At 43.4% G+C, this 15,000-nt stretch overlaps 1 protein-coding gene across 1 annotated transcript in view; it reads left to right on the forward strand.

Annotated features, from left to right (window-relative positions):
- CAMKMT (calmodulin-lysine N-methyltransferase) overlaps positions 1-15,000 on the forward strand; it is a 720,478-nt gene that overhangs the window by 702,064 nt on the left and 3,414 nt on the right. The window contains exon 10 of the mRNA XM_007944389.1: positions 12,414-12,545. Coding sequence (XP_007942580.1) covers positions 12,414-12,545 — 132 coding nt within the window. The remainder of the gene's footprint in view (positions 1-12,413; positions 12,546-15,000) is intronic.

The following is a 15,000-nucleotide window of genomic DNA, read 5'->3' on the forward strand; positions in this document are numbered from 1 at the left end:
CCTACTTCCGTAGTGATACTGCCTCGGAAACCCAAGGAGGGGTCGCTATGAGTCAGGGCCGACTCGACGGCACATAACAACAACAACAACAACACACATAAATGTGTGTGTTTGTAACTATTTTCTCAAGTTCTGTTTCTAAAATCTTTTGAAAAAGAAAGCTTGCTCTAGTCCCCTGACCTCTGTAAGGCTTAGAGACTAACACCTTCCTGTCTTTCTTTTCTATCTTTTTCACATTGAATGTTCCCAGAGGAATTTGATAATCATACTTTGCTTTATACTTTTTGCTATTTCTGTGTAGCTCAGAAATTTTACATAGGCCTCTCAGAGGGGTAACCACAGCTTTGTAAGTGATAACCAATTAAATTAAATTGGCCTTCTCAGTTCCCTCTGTGAGGTAGGTAGTAGCTCTTGAAGCAAGGAAGGGGCATGCTCCAAGCTATTGGTGGCCGCTGCCACGGTTGAATGAGCAGCCCAAGTTGAGTGTACAAGAAGGAATTTGAAGCTTCTTCATCCCCCCCATTCCATCCCCTCCCTGTGCCTTACTCCACCTCCCCTCCCACCAGTTAACTTGGGTGATTCTTATGAGTATTTGCAAGTTCAGGATTTTCAGGGAGGCCACTGAGATTCTTGGATGGAAAGGCCTGTATGAAAATGTATCATACATAAATACAGTGCTTTCAAGGACTTCTGGATCTCGCACTACACAAACAGTACGTCACTCATCCCCAACACCCCGTCAAAGATTATTTGTGGCAAATACTCCATTTTGTAGCGGATTTGCATGATTTACCTAGGAGCTATTGTAAATCATTCACATGATTTACAATAGAAAACGGCCCAAGCTATGAATAGACCTAGATGCAGATTGGACTAGAATCTCTGGCAGCAATCCTGTACCCTCTATCAAACCCTGAACTACACCCTCCTCTTGTCTGGAGTGTAGCTCCACACAGCAGCCCTCCTACTGACAGCTGCTACTCACCCTGAGCTCAGACAAGGGTGAGGCAGAGCCCTGGAGTAGGTGACACTTATTGAAGCTATGTGAGGAGCAGGAAGGCAAAACCAGAGGAACCCACAGCAACCTGCAGCATTAGAAATGGGACCAGGGCCTGGCTTAGGCCCTAATGGGATGAGCAGACTGCCAAGTACTCTAGCCTAAGGTGTGAGGAGCCACCTGCAAGAAGGGAGATCCAAGTTGTAGGTACACATGGCACACTGTGATTACATCCAGGATCTCACCATCATATAGAGTCTGGAGAGGCAGGACATTTGAACTCCCTGGACTTCTCCATGGACTATGGATGGATCACAAGGACTTGTGATTCTACATCCTGTGCTGGTGGGCAGGAAGGGTTCCCATGGCCAAGTGGGAACCAGAGGGAAAACTGGACCCTCTTCTTAAATGTCAGTGCTGGCTCTTGCTTCCAAAGGACCTCTCTTGGCTATCTGTGTTATAGAAGCCACACTGGAGGATTAAAATCATGTTAAAGATTCTATTACATTGCAATTGAGCTGGTGTTAATGTTCCCTTGAGCCCAGCCACTCCTACCTGATTTTGTGGCCCAGAAACTGAAGGTGGCTCAAGAGGGCCAAAAGAAACAACCTAAGGGACTGCGCTGCTGGATCCTGAGTTCTCAGTAATTCGAGGGTTACCAAAAAAGGGCATGGCAAGTTCTCAGGGTTTTCAGCAAAACCTATACTGCAGGCAAATGCTTTAAATTCAGAGCAAGGCCCTTGTTTCTGAAGGTAAAGCGTAGTGGGTGGGAAGAGTTAGAAAAAAATCCCATAGAAAACACAAGCCTAATCTTACTAATTCCCTAGCCTCTCAGAGCCTGATTTTCCTCACCTGTAAAAAGGTAGAAATGAGTCCTCCCTTGTTCACTGGTGTAAAATATTTACATACATACAATGCTTGGCACAGTGACTGGCATGCAGCAGGTGCTCCATCATGATAGCTAGTATCAGATCGTCCAGTGTAGTATGCATGAGACCCTAGTGCAAAGGGACCCCGACCTGGCTAATGGAGGCCTGAATTCCAGACCCAGTTTAGCAGTGACAGAATCTGGAATCGCTTCTGTCTTGCCTGGCTTCCCACAGTGAGGGGAAAGGGAGGGAGTCCACTCAGGTTCTGTAGGGTTCCGTCAACTCTGAAATCATCAGTCCTCCTTCCAGAGAGAAGGTCTGTTTGGTTTTTGGAGGCAGAAAACTTAGGTTCAGACCTGAGCTCTGCCATTTACTAGATTGTTCTCTCTAAGCCTCAGTTTCACATCTAGCAAATGGGGCGTAAACGCGCTTTAGCACATGATTGGCTCTGAATAAATGGTAGCTCATGTTATTTTGAAGAAGCACTAGAAAGACTTTCTGACCATTGTAGCGGTTCAAACCCACCAGCCACTCCTCGGAAGGAAGGTTGGGCAATCCTACTTCCGTAGTGATACTGCCTCGGAAACCCAAGGAGGGGTCGCTATGAGTCGGGGCCGACTCGACGGCACATAACAACAACAACAACAACATGTTACTTTGAAGAAGCACTAGAAAGACTTTCTGACCATTGTGACTACCAAATATAGGGGACTCTGCACACATCTTCCTTGGAGTAACTCAAGGGGGAATATGTCGTTTTCTTGACCTGAAAGTAGATGGTTTCTGTGCATTCCTGGGGAGCCATGGCATCTTCCCTGCACACATGTCCTGAATACCTGCAGCAGGCCCTCCACTGGACCCAGGAGGACTGTCTACCATTTTCACTCCAGACAGCCCCCACTGAGTCGGGGAGAGATGACCACTAGATGGCAAAAATGAAATCATTACAACATGAAGTTTCAAGTGTCGAAAGCGTGGGAAGAAAATCAATTCTGCCCTTTCTGGGAGGTGGTTCCTTGATTTCTGTCGTTGTTGTATGCCATGAAGCCTATTCTGACTCATAGAGACCCTGTGTGACAGAGTAGAGCTGCCCCATGGGGTTTCCTGGGCTGAAATCTCTATGCGAGCAGATTGCAGCTGGTGGGTTTGAAATGCTGACCGTTCAGTTAACAGTCAAGCTCTTAACCATTGTGCCACCAGGGCTCCTTCCTTTAATTTTTAGATTGGGTAAATTAGTTGTCTGTGGCCAGAGGTTCAGAAGCAAAGAAAGAAGAGGGAGTGGAGGAATTTATCTGTTTTCAGCTTCTATAATGGTACTATGAATGAGGGGAGACAGGCCCATGGACAGAGCTTAGCCACCAGGGCTCCAAGCTTGGCCCAGAGGTATTGTCAAATCACAGGACCAAGGGTAGATCCTTAGCCAAGCTGACACCTGTGCCTGGAAAGGTCTTCACAGGAAGCCCCAAATTTCAGCAGGAAATGTCTGTCACCTGCCCAAAATGGAAACTTTCCTCAACTTGATGGCTTAGAAGAATTGTCAAGACAGTGAAATCCTGCCAGAAAAACCACACGGGACTCTAGCAAACTTAACAGAGGAAAAAAAATAGAATTAGTATTAAAAAGGAATGAAATCAGCAAATTTTACTCATTCCAAGGAGCAACCTCTCCCCTCCCTCTCATTTTCCCTCCAGTGAGTTGCTTCTTGTTGCTGATGATTGATAGGGTGACCCTCTGTGGTCGTGTTCCTTAAAGTCCTCAACAACAGCAATGCCTGATATCAGAGGACCCAAATGTAATTTAAAAGACAGCCACAGCAGCCTGCAAGTTGAACTTTCGTCCAGAAATGACAACCAACAAACGATATCTCCTAATATTTCCTGGAAACGGCTTTGGGTACAGGGAGGGGAGCCAAGGCAGCTAGACAGTGTAAGTTTACTTACCCAAGACCACAAGGAAACACATGGGGTTGCAATATTGACAGCTCTCCAGCTGGTTATCGCTGCTGAATGATTGTCAAGAATTCAAAAATATCACTGTGGAATTCATTTAACCTTCTTCAGAACCTGGCCCTCACCGGCTGCCTGATTCCTGGAGTCCTGCCTGTGTCTGAGGAGAGCTAGAAATGTAAAATCACAGACTCTCATTTTGGAAGAGCAATTTCTTTTTACTGACAGATTTCCTCATTCCCCCGCCCCCCCCACACACACACACAAATCTAACATCTCTACACACAACTGTACAAACATCTGTTTTTGTTTGTCTCAGGGAAATTGCCTTGTGAATATGAGCTCAGTGCATGAACTATGGGGTTGCTGAGGGATGCCTGGGTTCTTTCCTGCTGGCCACTTGTTCTCTGTGAAAAGCTGTGTTCAACTGTATCTGGCTCAGCCAGTTGTAGGAGTGCTTTAGAATCATTGGTTATAGGAATAGAGGGCCCCAGAAGGTTTTGAGACCCTCAGAGCCCAGTGCCCAGACACAACAAGTTCTTCTCTGCAGCCCACTTAGGTGCTTCAGCATGTGCAGTGCCGTGTGCTCAGCAGAGAATACCAAGATGTGAGGTGTGGGTTATGCCCTCAAAGGATTTATCATCTGATTGTGGAGATGCTGTACACACACACGGAACTATGGCAACTATGACAGGGGTAAAATGGCAGATCACAGACCAGTGCTTCATCACATGGCCTGGTGCTCCTTGTATTTATTTTATGAATCTTTCTAATTTATACCTTCAACAGAATGTGTGATACACAAGGTTTGGACCCTGTCTTTATTTATGGAGCAACTATGTGCCTGGCATTGTGCTGAGCATTGTAGGGGGTTAAGGATATAAATATGGATCAGGAGCACTGTGAGAATCTCATTGCTTAGCAGGGCAGATTCATACATTAGTTACTAGGGATTACAATGCAATATGGTGGGTTCTGAGAAAGGGGTGATTGCAGCAGAGAGATTGACTGCCTGAGTAAGTTAGGGAAGGTTTCTCTAAAGGCAGTGTTATTTGAAGCTGGCCTTGAATAGTAAGAAGGGCATACTAAATGTCAGAGGAAAGGGGCAAGAAGATAGCATCCCTTGTGCAAAGAACAGTGCTTATATGTGTGGAGTATAAAAAAGCATGGTGTGTTTTGGGACCAACAAAAAGTTTCTCTGGCTGGAATGTCAGAGTGTTTTTGTGGCTTGAGAGTTAGGATCAGAGAGGGGCAGGAGATGAGGTTAAAGAATTAGTTTGGGATACCAGTTTATGAAAGGCCTAGAACACCACGAAAAGAGGACTGGGCTTTATTGTGTGGTTAATGGACAGCCACTGAAAGTTTTTGAGCAAAGCAGTGATGTAGATTCTAGAAAGATAATTCTGGCCACAGCATAAGGCTGGAATAGAGTAGAAGAGAGTCAGAAAACAGTGCAGTGCTTTGGAGACCAGCCTAGACCAACATCTACCTGGATGTTGAGTTAGGAACTGGCAAAGACCTAAAGACAGAGAAGAGGCAACTGAATGGACATTTACTGAAAGAGTCATTCAGCAAATATTTATTGAGTATCTCTTAGGTGCTAGGCACTGTGCTAGGAACTGGGGATACAGTAAGATACAACATAATCCTTCCTTGAAGGAGATCACAGTCTTGTGTGAGAGACAAGCAAATGAGCAATTATCTGAGGGCATTAAGGCTACGGTATGAGTAGCCCAGGGAAGCAAGGAGTGGGAGTGGCTAAATGGAGGAAGAGGTACGGTGTGGGGCCAGATGAGGTCAGCAAAGGCATCTCAGAGGGGATGGTGTCTACGCTAGGTGCTGAAGAGAATGCTTGCATGTTTGAAGACACAGGAGGACATGAAAGAACTTATCAGAGGACTGCAATAACTTTGGTCTGACTAGAATCCAATATGATTATGCAGAAGTGGTAGAAGACAAGGCTGCAGATATAGACCTGGGTCAGGTCATGTTGGGCTTTGCCTGCCATGCCAGGAGGATGGGTCCTATGCCAGTTTTTTCAAACTCTTCCTTAAATGGCAGAATCCTTTGGTCAAAATTTTTTTAGCCAGCACCCCAGTTCTAAAAGAGAGAAAAGTGAAGTAGCTTTAGCTAAATTGGAGAAGACTAGATCCTCCTTTCTCTCTCCAAGTCACCCTCAAAGCAGACCACAGTTTGAGAACCACCTGTGGCAGGTGACAGTGATATGGGGTGGGGGTAGGGATGGGGTGGAGTGGGCAAGATGTAGCCTTGAAGTGTTTTAGTAGACATTACTATGACTGCCAGATTTCTAGCTTCATTTTGAAGATGATGGCTGTGGGAGAGTTTGGTACATAGTAGGCATTCAACTTGTATGTCTGAGTGTGTGTGTATGTGCATATGTGTGCGATGGATAGTATACTGGGAAGGGCAGGGACATGGGCCAAAAATACTGAGTTCCATAATAGATAGAATGGGTTTCAGATGCTTTTCAGAATATCCCCCATAGAGAAGACTAGTAGGTACTTGAAAATATAGGTGTGGACCTGTAAAAATGGCAAGCCAACAACATCTCACCTCCTTGTATAAGCTCACAGCAGGGAAGGAGTATCATTATCAGCATCAGCAGCTCAAGGTTGTTTCCTGTGAGGCAGAGGTCAGACATACCTCCACCTTCCAAACTTTTTACCAATTCTAACACCAGCCATTCCTCCCACAACACTCTTTACTCCTCTGCTAGGTTTGATAATTCATTGCAATGGCCACACAGAACTCACAGACCATACTCACAGTTAAGAAATTTATTAGGTGTTTTGGTTACCTAGTGCCACTCTAACAGAAGATACCACAAATGGGATGGCTTGAACAAACAAGAGTTTATTCTCTTACAATTTGGAGGCTTTAAGTCCGAGTTCAAAGTGCCAGGCTCTAGGGGAAGGGTGAAGCCTCAACCTTGGGCTTCAGCTCTGCCTCCTGCTCTTGGCCCACTGGAGCTAGAGGCTTTTCTTCACTCAGACAGCTGCTGCCTGCTGAGGCTGACAAGTAATAAGGCACAGTCCCGATGTTACCAAACCACACAGCAGGCCATTAATTCAGGTCCATTAAAGGTCCCAAGGTTGGCAGAGCATGGCAGGCTGCTGAACAATGGCACAGCTACATGCAGCATTCAAGTGTGCCATAAGCTAGAGACCATTCCCAAAGCTGCTGCTTATGTATGAGAAGCAGACCACATACCCAAAGCAGCTACTCAGCTGTTCCAATAGATTCCATCATGGAGTTAATTATCAGTTTCACCATGGAGAAAGAATAACTACATTCAGCTGCCCAGCCAGTCAACTAGGCCCAGCCAATTTGACACAAACTTAACTACCACATTGTTGTCATTGTTGTTATGTGCCATCGAGTCGGCACCGAATCATAGTGATCCCTCCTTGGGTTTCAGAGGCAGTATCACTACGGAAGTAGATTGCTTCATCGTCCTTCCGAGGAGTAGCTGGTGGATTTGAACCGCCAGCCTTCTGGTTAGCAGTCAAGTGCCTTAGGCACTATGCTACCAGAGCTCCTAGCTACCACATTGTTGTTGTTGTTGTTGTTATGTGCCGTTGAGTCAGACCCGACCCATAGCGACCCCTCCTTGGGTTTCCAGGGCAGTATCACTACAGAAGTAGATTGCCCCATCTTCCTTCTGGGGAGTGTCTGGGAAGTAAAAAAGTTACAATTTAGGATTAGAAATGACTCAAGATACAGTTCTCTGATCAGGACAGCATCTCCTCAGCTGTGCCCACAGGCAGGCCTCTCTGTGGCCCTCAGCCTCTTGGCCCCGCACCCTGGCCTCTCCTCTGCTCAGGCAAGTGTCACAAAGCTCGTTAGCACCCCAATAAGCACCTGGAGGCACCCCACTCCACCAGGAAGCTTCATGCACAAAGGCTGTCAGCTTTCTCTCTCTGGGCCAGGAAGCCCATTGTGCCATCTCACCCTGGTCTCCTCATTCTCCTGCCACCATTTCTCTGCCTCTGTTTCTCACAGTCTCTTGCCCTTTCTGGTGTTATAGCTCTCTCTCTGCTTCCTGGGTCCAGGAGTTTCTCAGCACAGGGATCATGAGTCCCGACAACACACTGCATTCCTAGCTCTTCTTTCTTGGTGGTAGTGAGGGCCTCCAGTGCTCTGGGATTGGCTCTCTTTTAAGCCTGTTGGAATGGTAAAATTGATCAGTCCCCTCATTTATGTTCTTTATACTTTATTTGCATGCCTCCCCCTCACATTTCCATGCATCTTATTTGCATTATTAGCAAGCTATCCAATATCCTTACTGGGCCACAAGCACCTTATTTGTATAGTCCCACCCAATCACTGTGTGGGAGTTACAAAGACTATGGCTAGAAGGGCCATATTAAGTAATTCCCTGCACTGCAGGCCCTGGACAACAGTGAATGTTGGAGTTGTATACTTGAAAGTTATTGACAGATAAGTGGTAGTTGAAGTCCTAGACTTTGGTACAATTGCCTGATATTGTACAGAGCATGAAGGGAAAGGAGGCAGAGCCCTGGGGACCACTGACAATTAAGGACCAGGTGGGAGAAGAAAAGCCGTGGAAGTGGACTGAGAGAGATGTAGGAGAAGCAGCAGGCAAAGGCAGTGTCTCAGAAACTGGTAAGGAAATGGTTAGGAAATAAGCATCCACTTAAACATATAATCGGGATTTAATAGATGGTTGCCTGGAAATGAAAGAGGAATAAAGGCATTTTGTTGGCATAGCATATTCATTTTAAAATAAATCTGAAGCATACATTTTTTTTTTCCAGAAGTACATACCCTTTAATATATGAGTATAGATTATGCTCACAAAATAACAATGAGCTCACAATGTAAACAATATTGTTGTTCAGTGAAATTTCTCCTCTCTCCAGGGATAAATGAATTCTCTCAAATTTCTGCTCATCAGTCAAAAATTTTACATTCAATTGAGTGTTCATTCTGAATTTTAAATGATTCTGTGGTCATGACTGCTTAGAAAGTTGTGCTTTGGTAAATTGAAAATTATTTTTCTAAAATGATAGACTAATTTGAAATCTATATCCTTTTTCTTGATTTGATTTTTGTTACCTACATTCCTGTGATTTCACCGGATGAGTGTCCTATGAGTGTCCTGCTTCACTGGGGGTCCTGGAGGCTTCTACAGCCGCTCATTGTAGGGGGGATGCTGGTACTCAGTAGGGCTCACAGATGTTTATGGAATGAATGGATGTACTATTTTCCTTCCTTAATGTTAATCCACATCTCAAAATGTGTCTGTATTCAAAGAAGACAATTTATAACTCATAGCTAAATAAATTACAGCTCACTCTTACTCCCGTGGGCATGGTATTGTGCACAGAATGCTACTGCCTGAAATCCCATCATAGCCACTGGCTCTGTAAAAACTTCTTGGAGGAAATCTTTCCTCAAAAATAAACAATAGAATATGGGCTTCCAGTTCCCAAACACTTATATTTTTCAGATTATTCAACATTTAGATTGACTTTTTTTTCTCAGCAAACATTTGAGTACCTAAAAAACCAAACTCACTAACGTCAAGTTGGTTCTGACTCATAGCGACCCTTCCTCCTTGGGTTTCCAAAGTGGTGTCTCTACAAAAGTAGATTGCCAAGTCTTCCTTCCGAGGAGTGGCTGGTGGGTTTGAACCAGTAGCCTTCTGGTTAGCAGTCAAATAATGCCTTAGGCACTGAGCTACCAGAGCTTCTATTGATCTAGCAATACAGTAATATAATATTGAGTGCCTACTATATTATGTATGATTGACTATCTAATATCCCTTTGTTATGGGTGTATGTACCAGCTAGAGCAGACAGGCAATATAGCAAATAAGGATATAATATGTGTCAGTGGTGATGAGTGCCTAAAACAAAAATAAATCAGGAAAAGAAGGTACAGAGTGATGGTATAGTGGTCCTATTTTAGATCCGGTGGTTTGGGAAGGATAGGTAAGCAGAGACCTGAAGGAGGAAAGAGATATATGGACCGAGAGTGCTGCCTTGTGCATAGCAACAGTTCCCTTACAGTCAGCCCAACTAGTGGGGTGGGAAGCAGATATGTGCTTTGTAAAACATCAGCTCAACCAAGAAAGTTGTAGCCCTTTTGTGATCCATAGCTTAGAGAATAGTCACTTATAATCTACTCCTCGATTTTAACTGTAAGGTCATTTTTTTCAGATGACTTTAAAATAAAACAACATATTATTGAAAGATTCAGAAAGGCAACTAGCTCTTAGAAATGACTAAAATGCCCTACAAGTATTCCTCCTTCTTCTTTTTTGTTTAATGGAGACTTTTACTCCCCTGCTAAGACCGTGTGTTATATCTGGTCTCACATCAGAATGAGTTTTTGCTGCTAAGTTTGAAAAATGCCTGAAAATGACAATTAATATTGGAAAAGCTGCCAGAACGTTAAGTGTGGTGGCATGATTGGTGCTGTTATAATTATGTGCCTGAGTGTGTACATGTCTGTAAACATAGTATGAAAACACACTTGATGTCCAGGACAGTGTATCGGTGTATTTTCTTACAGTTAAGTCTAGGAAAGAGGAGAGAAGGAGGAGAAACTTGATAGCATTTTTATAGCATTATTAGGTAGTATGGATTTTTCTAATCTTACATCTATCTAATCTTGTTTTTCAAATTATTTTCACATCTATCACTTCATTTGGTCCCCAAAACTTGCTGGTTAAAAACAACAACAACAAAACAACAGAGCAGGCTTTGTTCTTCTCATTTGATGGATGAGAAAACTCAGTGAGTCAGCTAAGATAAATTAAGGTTCTTACTTACAAAGTGGGGAGATTGGACGACATCGTCTCCAAGGTCCTTTCTAGCTCAATAATTCTATGAGTTTTTCCTGAGGTGACACAGCTGCTTAATGGTAGAGACACCCTTCGAGTCCAGAACACTTTCTACCACACAATTCCTTCTTAAACTCTTTAAACCCTATCTGCATGTTTAATCATCTACAAAATGCAATGCCTGACTTACAATGTTGTTGAGAAGATTGTTGAGGGAATTAAAGAGAAGTTTGTGAAGCACCTAGCATACTGGTAGCTATTATTATTGTTGTTGTTGTCACTATTATTAATAAGGAGGCCATATAGTATAATGAAGGGAGCTCTGGTAGCACAATGGTTAAGGAATTCAGCAGCTAACCAAAGATCAGTGATTCAAACACCAGCCGCTCCATGGGAGAAAGATGAGGCAATCCGCTCTGCTTCCATAAAGGTTTAGCCTTGGAAACCCTGTGGGGCAGTTCTACCGTGTCCTATAGGGTCAGTATGAGTTGCAATCAACTTGATGGCAGTGGGTTTGGTTTTGGTGTCGTGTGGTAGAAGGAACATTGGTATTATAGGAAGGTAGATAAGCTGCTAACCATTAAGCAGTAGTGTCACCTTGGGTCAATTATTCAACCTCTCTGTTTCTTCCCCATGTAATAAAGTTGATACCTATATCATAGGGTGGTTTCAAGATTACAGAAGATAATGTATACATACAGAGCACCTAACCCAATGCTGACACATCCCACAGGTTCAGTAAATAGTTTTAGGTGTGCATAATAAACCACCTTGCATAGAAAACTGAGACATTATTTTCACAATTGCCTCAGAATCTGAAGTGTCATTTCATAGAGGTGAAGTGTAACCTTGAACTAAATAGAAGAAGATAGGCATCTTTACCAAAAGAAAGAAAGACAAGAAGTCTCTGAGTTTGGCCACTCTATGCACACCTGGGAGGGGAAGAGACAATCCACATGTACCCAGTAATTAGATTATGGAATTTCATGTCAGATGGTCTTCTGAAGTCAGGTACGGCATATGTTTTATTCAGTTCCTCTTTTTCTCCCCACCACAATAATCTCATAAGAGTGTGTGGTTTATTTAGAGAAACCTGTTGACTCTTATTACACCACTTTCTTTGAAAGCAGTCATTTGGGTGCTGTGAAGAGCCGCTTAGCTATATTGATGACCATCATGAGAGACTCGGAGAAGTTGGAAACTGAACTCCTATACCCTTGCCTCTGACAGCACGGTCCCTGAAAAGGCTGGTGGCAGGACTGAAATGTGGAAACTCTCTAACAGGGACAGTGGCTACTTGTCTCATTGAGGATGTCTTGGTATTAAATTTTCAGGGTACAATAAACTAACATACTTTGACACTGTGGATCTGTTGGCAGCTGCTAAGGTGGGTGATGCTGCCCTGCACCAGTGACTGCACCCCTGGTCACTGCTTTAATCCAATGGACTCCAGAGAAGTGTGTACAGAACACCAACTTTCAGTCACATTTTTTAAAATATTATTTCATTATTTGAAAAGGATTAAACACAGCCTCTGGCCATTTGAATGTGAAATATAATATGTGTGTGTGTGTGTGTGTGTGTGTATGTGTGTGATTTTTATTTGCTGTGTATCTGCCCCTGAAGTGAATGCATATCCTATGGGGATGTCTCAAGGACTATTGCATTTTTCTACCTGAAAGCACAACATTAAATGCTTTGACCAATGTCTGTTATGTTTGGTTGACTTCCAGTTTTCAAAAGTGTGAATTTCCTTTTTAATGTTCTAGGGAAAAGCAATGGTATTTGCCCCACGCCGAGGGAACACTGTAAACCAGTTCTGCAATCTAGCTGAGAAAGCCGGTTTCTCCATCCAAAGACATGAAAATTATGATGAACACATTTCAAACTTCCACTCCAAGGTTAGTTTTCTGCTTGCGTTAGATAACACTTTAATCCACATTGCATTTTGAAGAGATCATGGTCCTTTTTGGCAGGTAACCTAAATATTTGATGAAAGTACTCCTTAGGTGTGCTGCTTCTGAACAGCTATTTGTATCTGATAATTTTGTGTGGGAAAGCCATCTTTTATCTTTGCATGTCTGGGAGGATTTTACAGAAACCATTCCTGTTTACTCCTTTCTCAGAAACAAACTAATCTTTTCATTCCTAAGAGACTAATTTATATGATGCAGGGGAGGTGGTATAGAACGATAAACAAGCATTTATGTTTTAATGAAAAACCTTCATTTTAAGTAGGTTAAACGCTTAGCTGTACTGAAATAAACAGAAGGTGAATGTCTAATTGTATCATGTTGGACTGTAAATCTTTATCTCTGCTTGCTTTATGGCTGGGTCAGTTGGCAGTTTGAGACTGTTAAATCTCATACAGAATTTCACAGTTGTGGGGTTGTATGTCAGATCGAGGCGGTGCAAGATTTAGGTCAAAAGCACTTATCTGAGAGTGATTTCTAAGCTTGCTTACATAAAGCAATGTTATCAGCCTTTTTTTATTATTTATAGGTGGAGAGCAATATAGGACACTGAGAGGCAAGTGTTCCACTGAAAACTTTTTAGGAATCTGAACGTTTGTCACTACATGTCACAGTGACTAGTATAACATGTATTACTTTTGCAATTTTATGCCATCCAGAAATCTCCCTTCTCCAAGCTAATCTGACCTTGGCAGGAGACTTTGACTTGTCATGATTTTGTAAGTTGTGACTACAGAAATGTAAAGGTCTGACCTGAATTTTCTCCTGGGAAAATATTAATAACATTCTCTACTGCCCAAGATTCCAGTGTAATGGAGAACTGTGTTGACTTTTGAAAAGTTATATGCAAAACAGATCTGATCTTCTAGGCAAGAGAGCAAATTCTTTCTGGAAATGTGTTTACTTCTTTGAGTCTCCAGGGTTCTGTTTAGCCTGGGGGAAAATTGGTGCTTTCTGAAATGAAAGAGTTAAATCACTTTGTCTCACTAGTAGAATTTGGCACATTGCTTACAATCAGAAAAATAGAAACAGAATGGCATGTTATTTAAATCCTAAAATCTTACCTGCTTCTCTTTTTAAACACCTCCCTAGAACACAAGGATCGGCTCTGAGGGCTTTACTGGGGACAGGGTGTTGTCTCCTGGCCTCCTCCACCTAAAAGGATAGCATGGCCTTCTCTCCAGGGTTAGGCTAGAGCTACAGGGATCAGTTGATGGCTGCTTCAATGTCATGTCATTCACTTTTCCCCTAGAATAAATGCTTTTAGCTTCGCAGTGACAGCTCAGGAGAGCAGTGGCCTGGGTTTTTCCACCAGCAGATGTTCAGCATTGCACCTGATAGCTTTAGTCTTCTGCCTGCAAGATCTGAAGTCCTTGGGCCTCATGAAGCCTCTGAGCCCTGGTTGCCCTTCTTTCCTTTGTCTAGAACTTTCAAGGGTCAGCCCCTAGTGGACACCAACTTGGTCTGTTTATTTCTAACTTGGTGCTGTATCCTGCTAAGCATAGAGCAGGTCCATAAATTGCTAAACATGCCTCATTTATTTATGTTGTGCACCATACCCACAGATAGTACTCCAAAAATAATCATTGACAGATTGATTAGTCTCACAAAAATAAATTTCCTTAAATAATTAAGTGGCCTTAGTTTTTAATATCTTTATAATTGCTTACAAGTCAAATTCCATACCTTGCTGATGTTGGACTAAGAAATAGTTTTCTTTGAGTTGTTTCTTGGGTGTATGTGGGGTTGCAGAGTAGGGCTTGAATGCTGTTTTCAAGCAGTAGAAGGCTAATTCCCTGGAGTTGGGACACCCTGGGTAAAACATAGGGCTCATAAGCTTACACTACAACATATATTTTTTAATGAGCTCTGGTAGCACAGTGTCTAAGGCATCTGACTGCTAACCAAAAGGTTGGTGGTTCAAACGCACCAGCCACTCCAAGAAGGAAGACTGGGCAATCTACTTCTGTAAGGATTTACTGCCTCAGAAACCCAATAGGGGTCACTCTGAGTCCCAATTGACTAAATGGCAATGGGTTTATTGTGTTTGTTTGTTTAGAGCTATTTGAGCAGGTTTGTTGTTCTGCCCCTAGCAAAAGTATGCTCCTGGCTCCTTCTACAACAGAAGTGTATAATTCCCTGCTTTCCTGCCCCAGTCTCTGGGATAACTGTGCTGGCTGTCCAGAGCCGCAGTGACCCAACCCCAGCTCGCACTTGGAGAGCTCCTTTGCATGAAGCATGTGCAGAAAGGTGTCACCCAGCTGTAGGCAAAGCTGTAGAGAGCAAGAAGGGTCCAGCTCCTCGCCAAGCCCCAGAACTCTCTACCAGCGCCCAAGTAAGGGCCGCAACCAGCACCCCACTGCCCTGGGCCCTGATGCAGCCC

Source organism: Orycteropus afer, unplaced genomic scaffold (assembly GCF_000298275.1).
Source record: "Orycteropus afer afer isolate SDZICR_OR568_19922 unplaced genomic scaffold, OryAfe1.0 scaffold00124, whole genome shotgun sequence".
Classification (NCBI taxonomy): Eukaryota; Metazoa; Chordata; class Mammalia; order Tubulidentata; family Orycteropodidae; genus Orycteropus; species Orycteropus afer.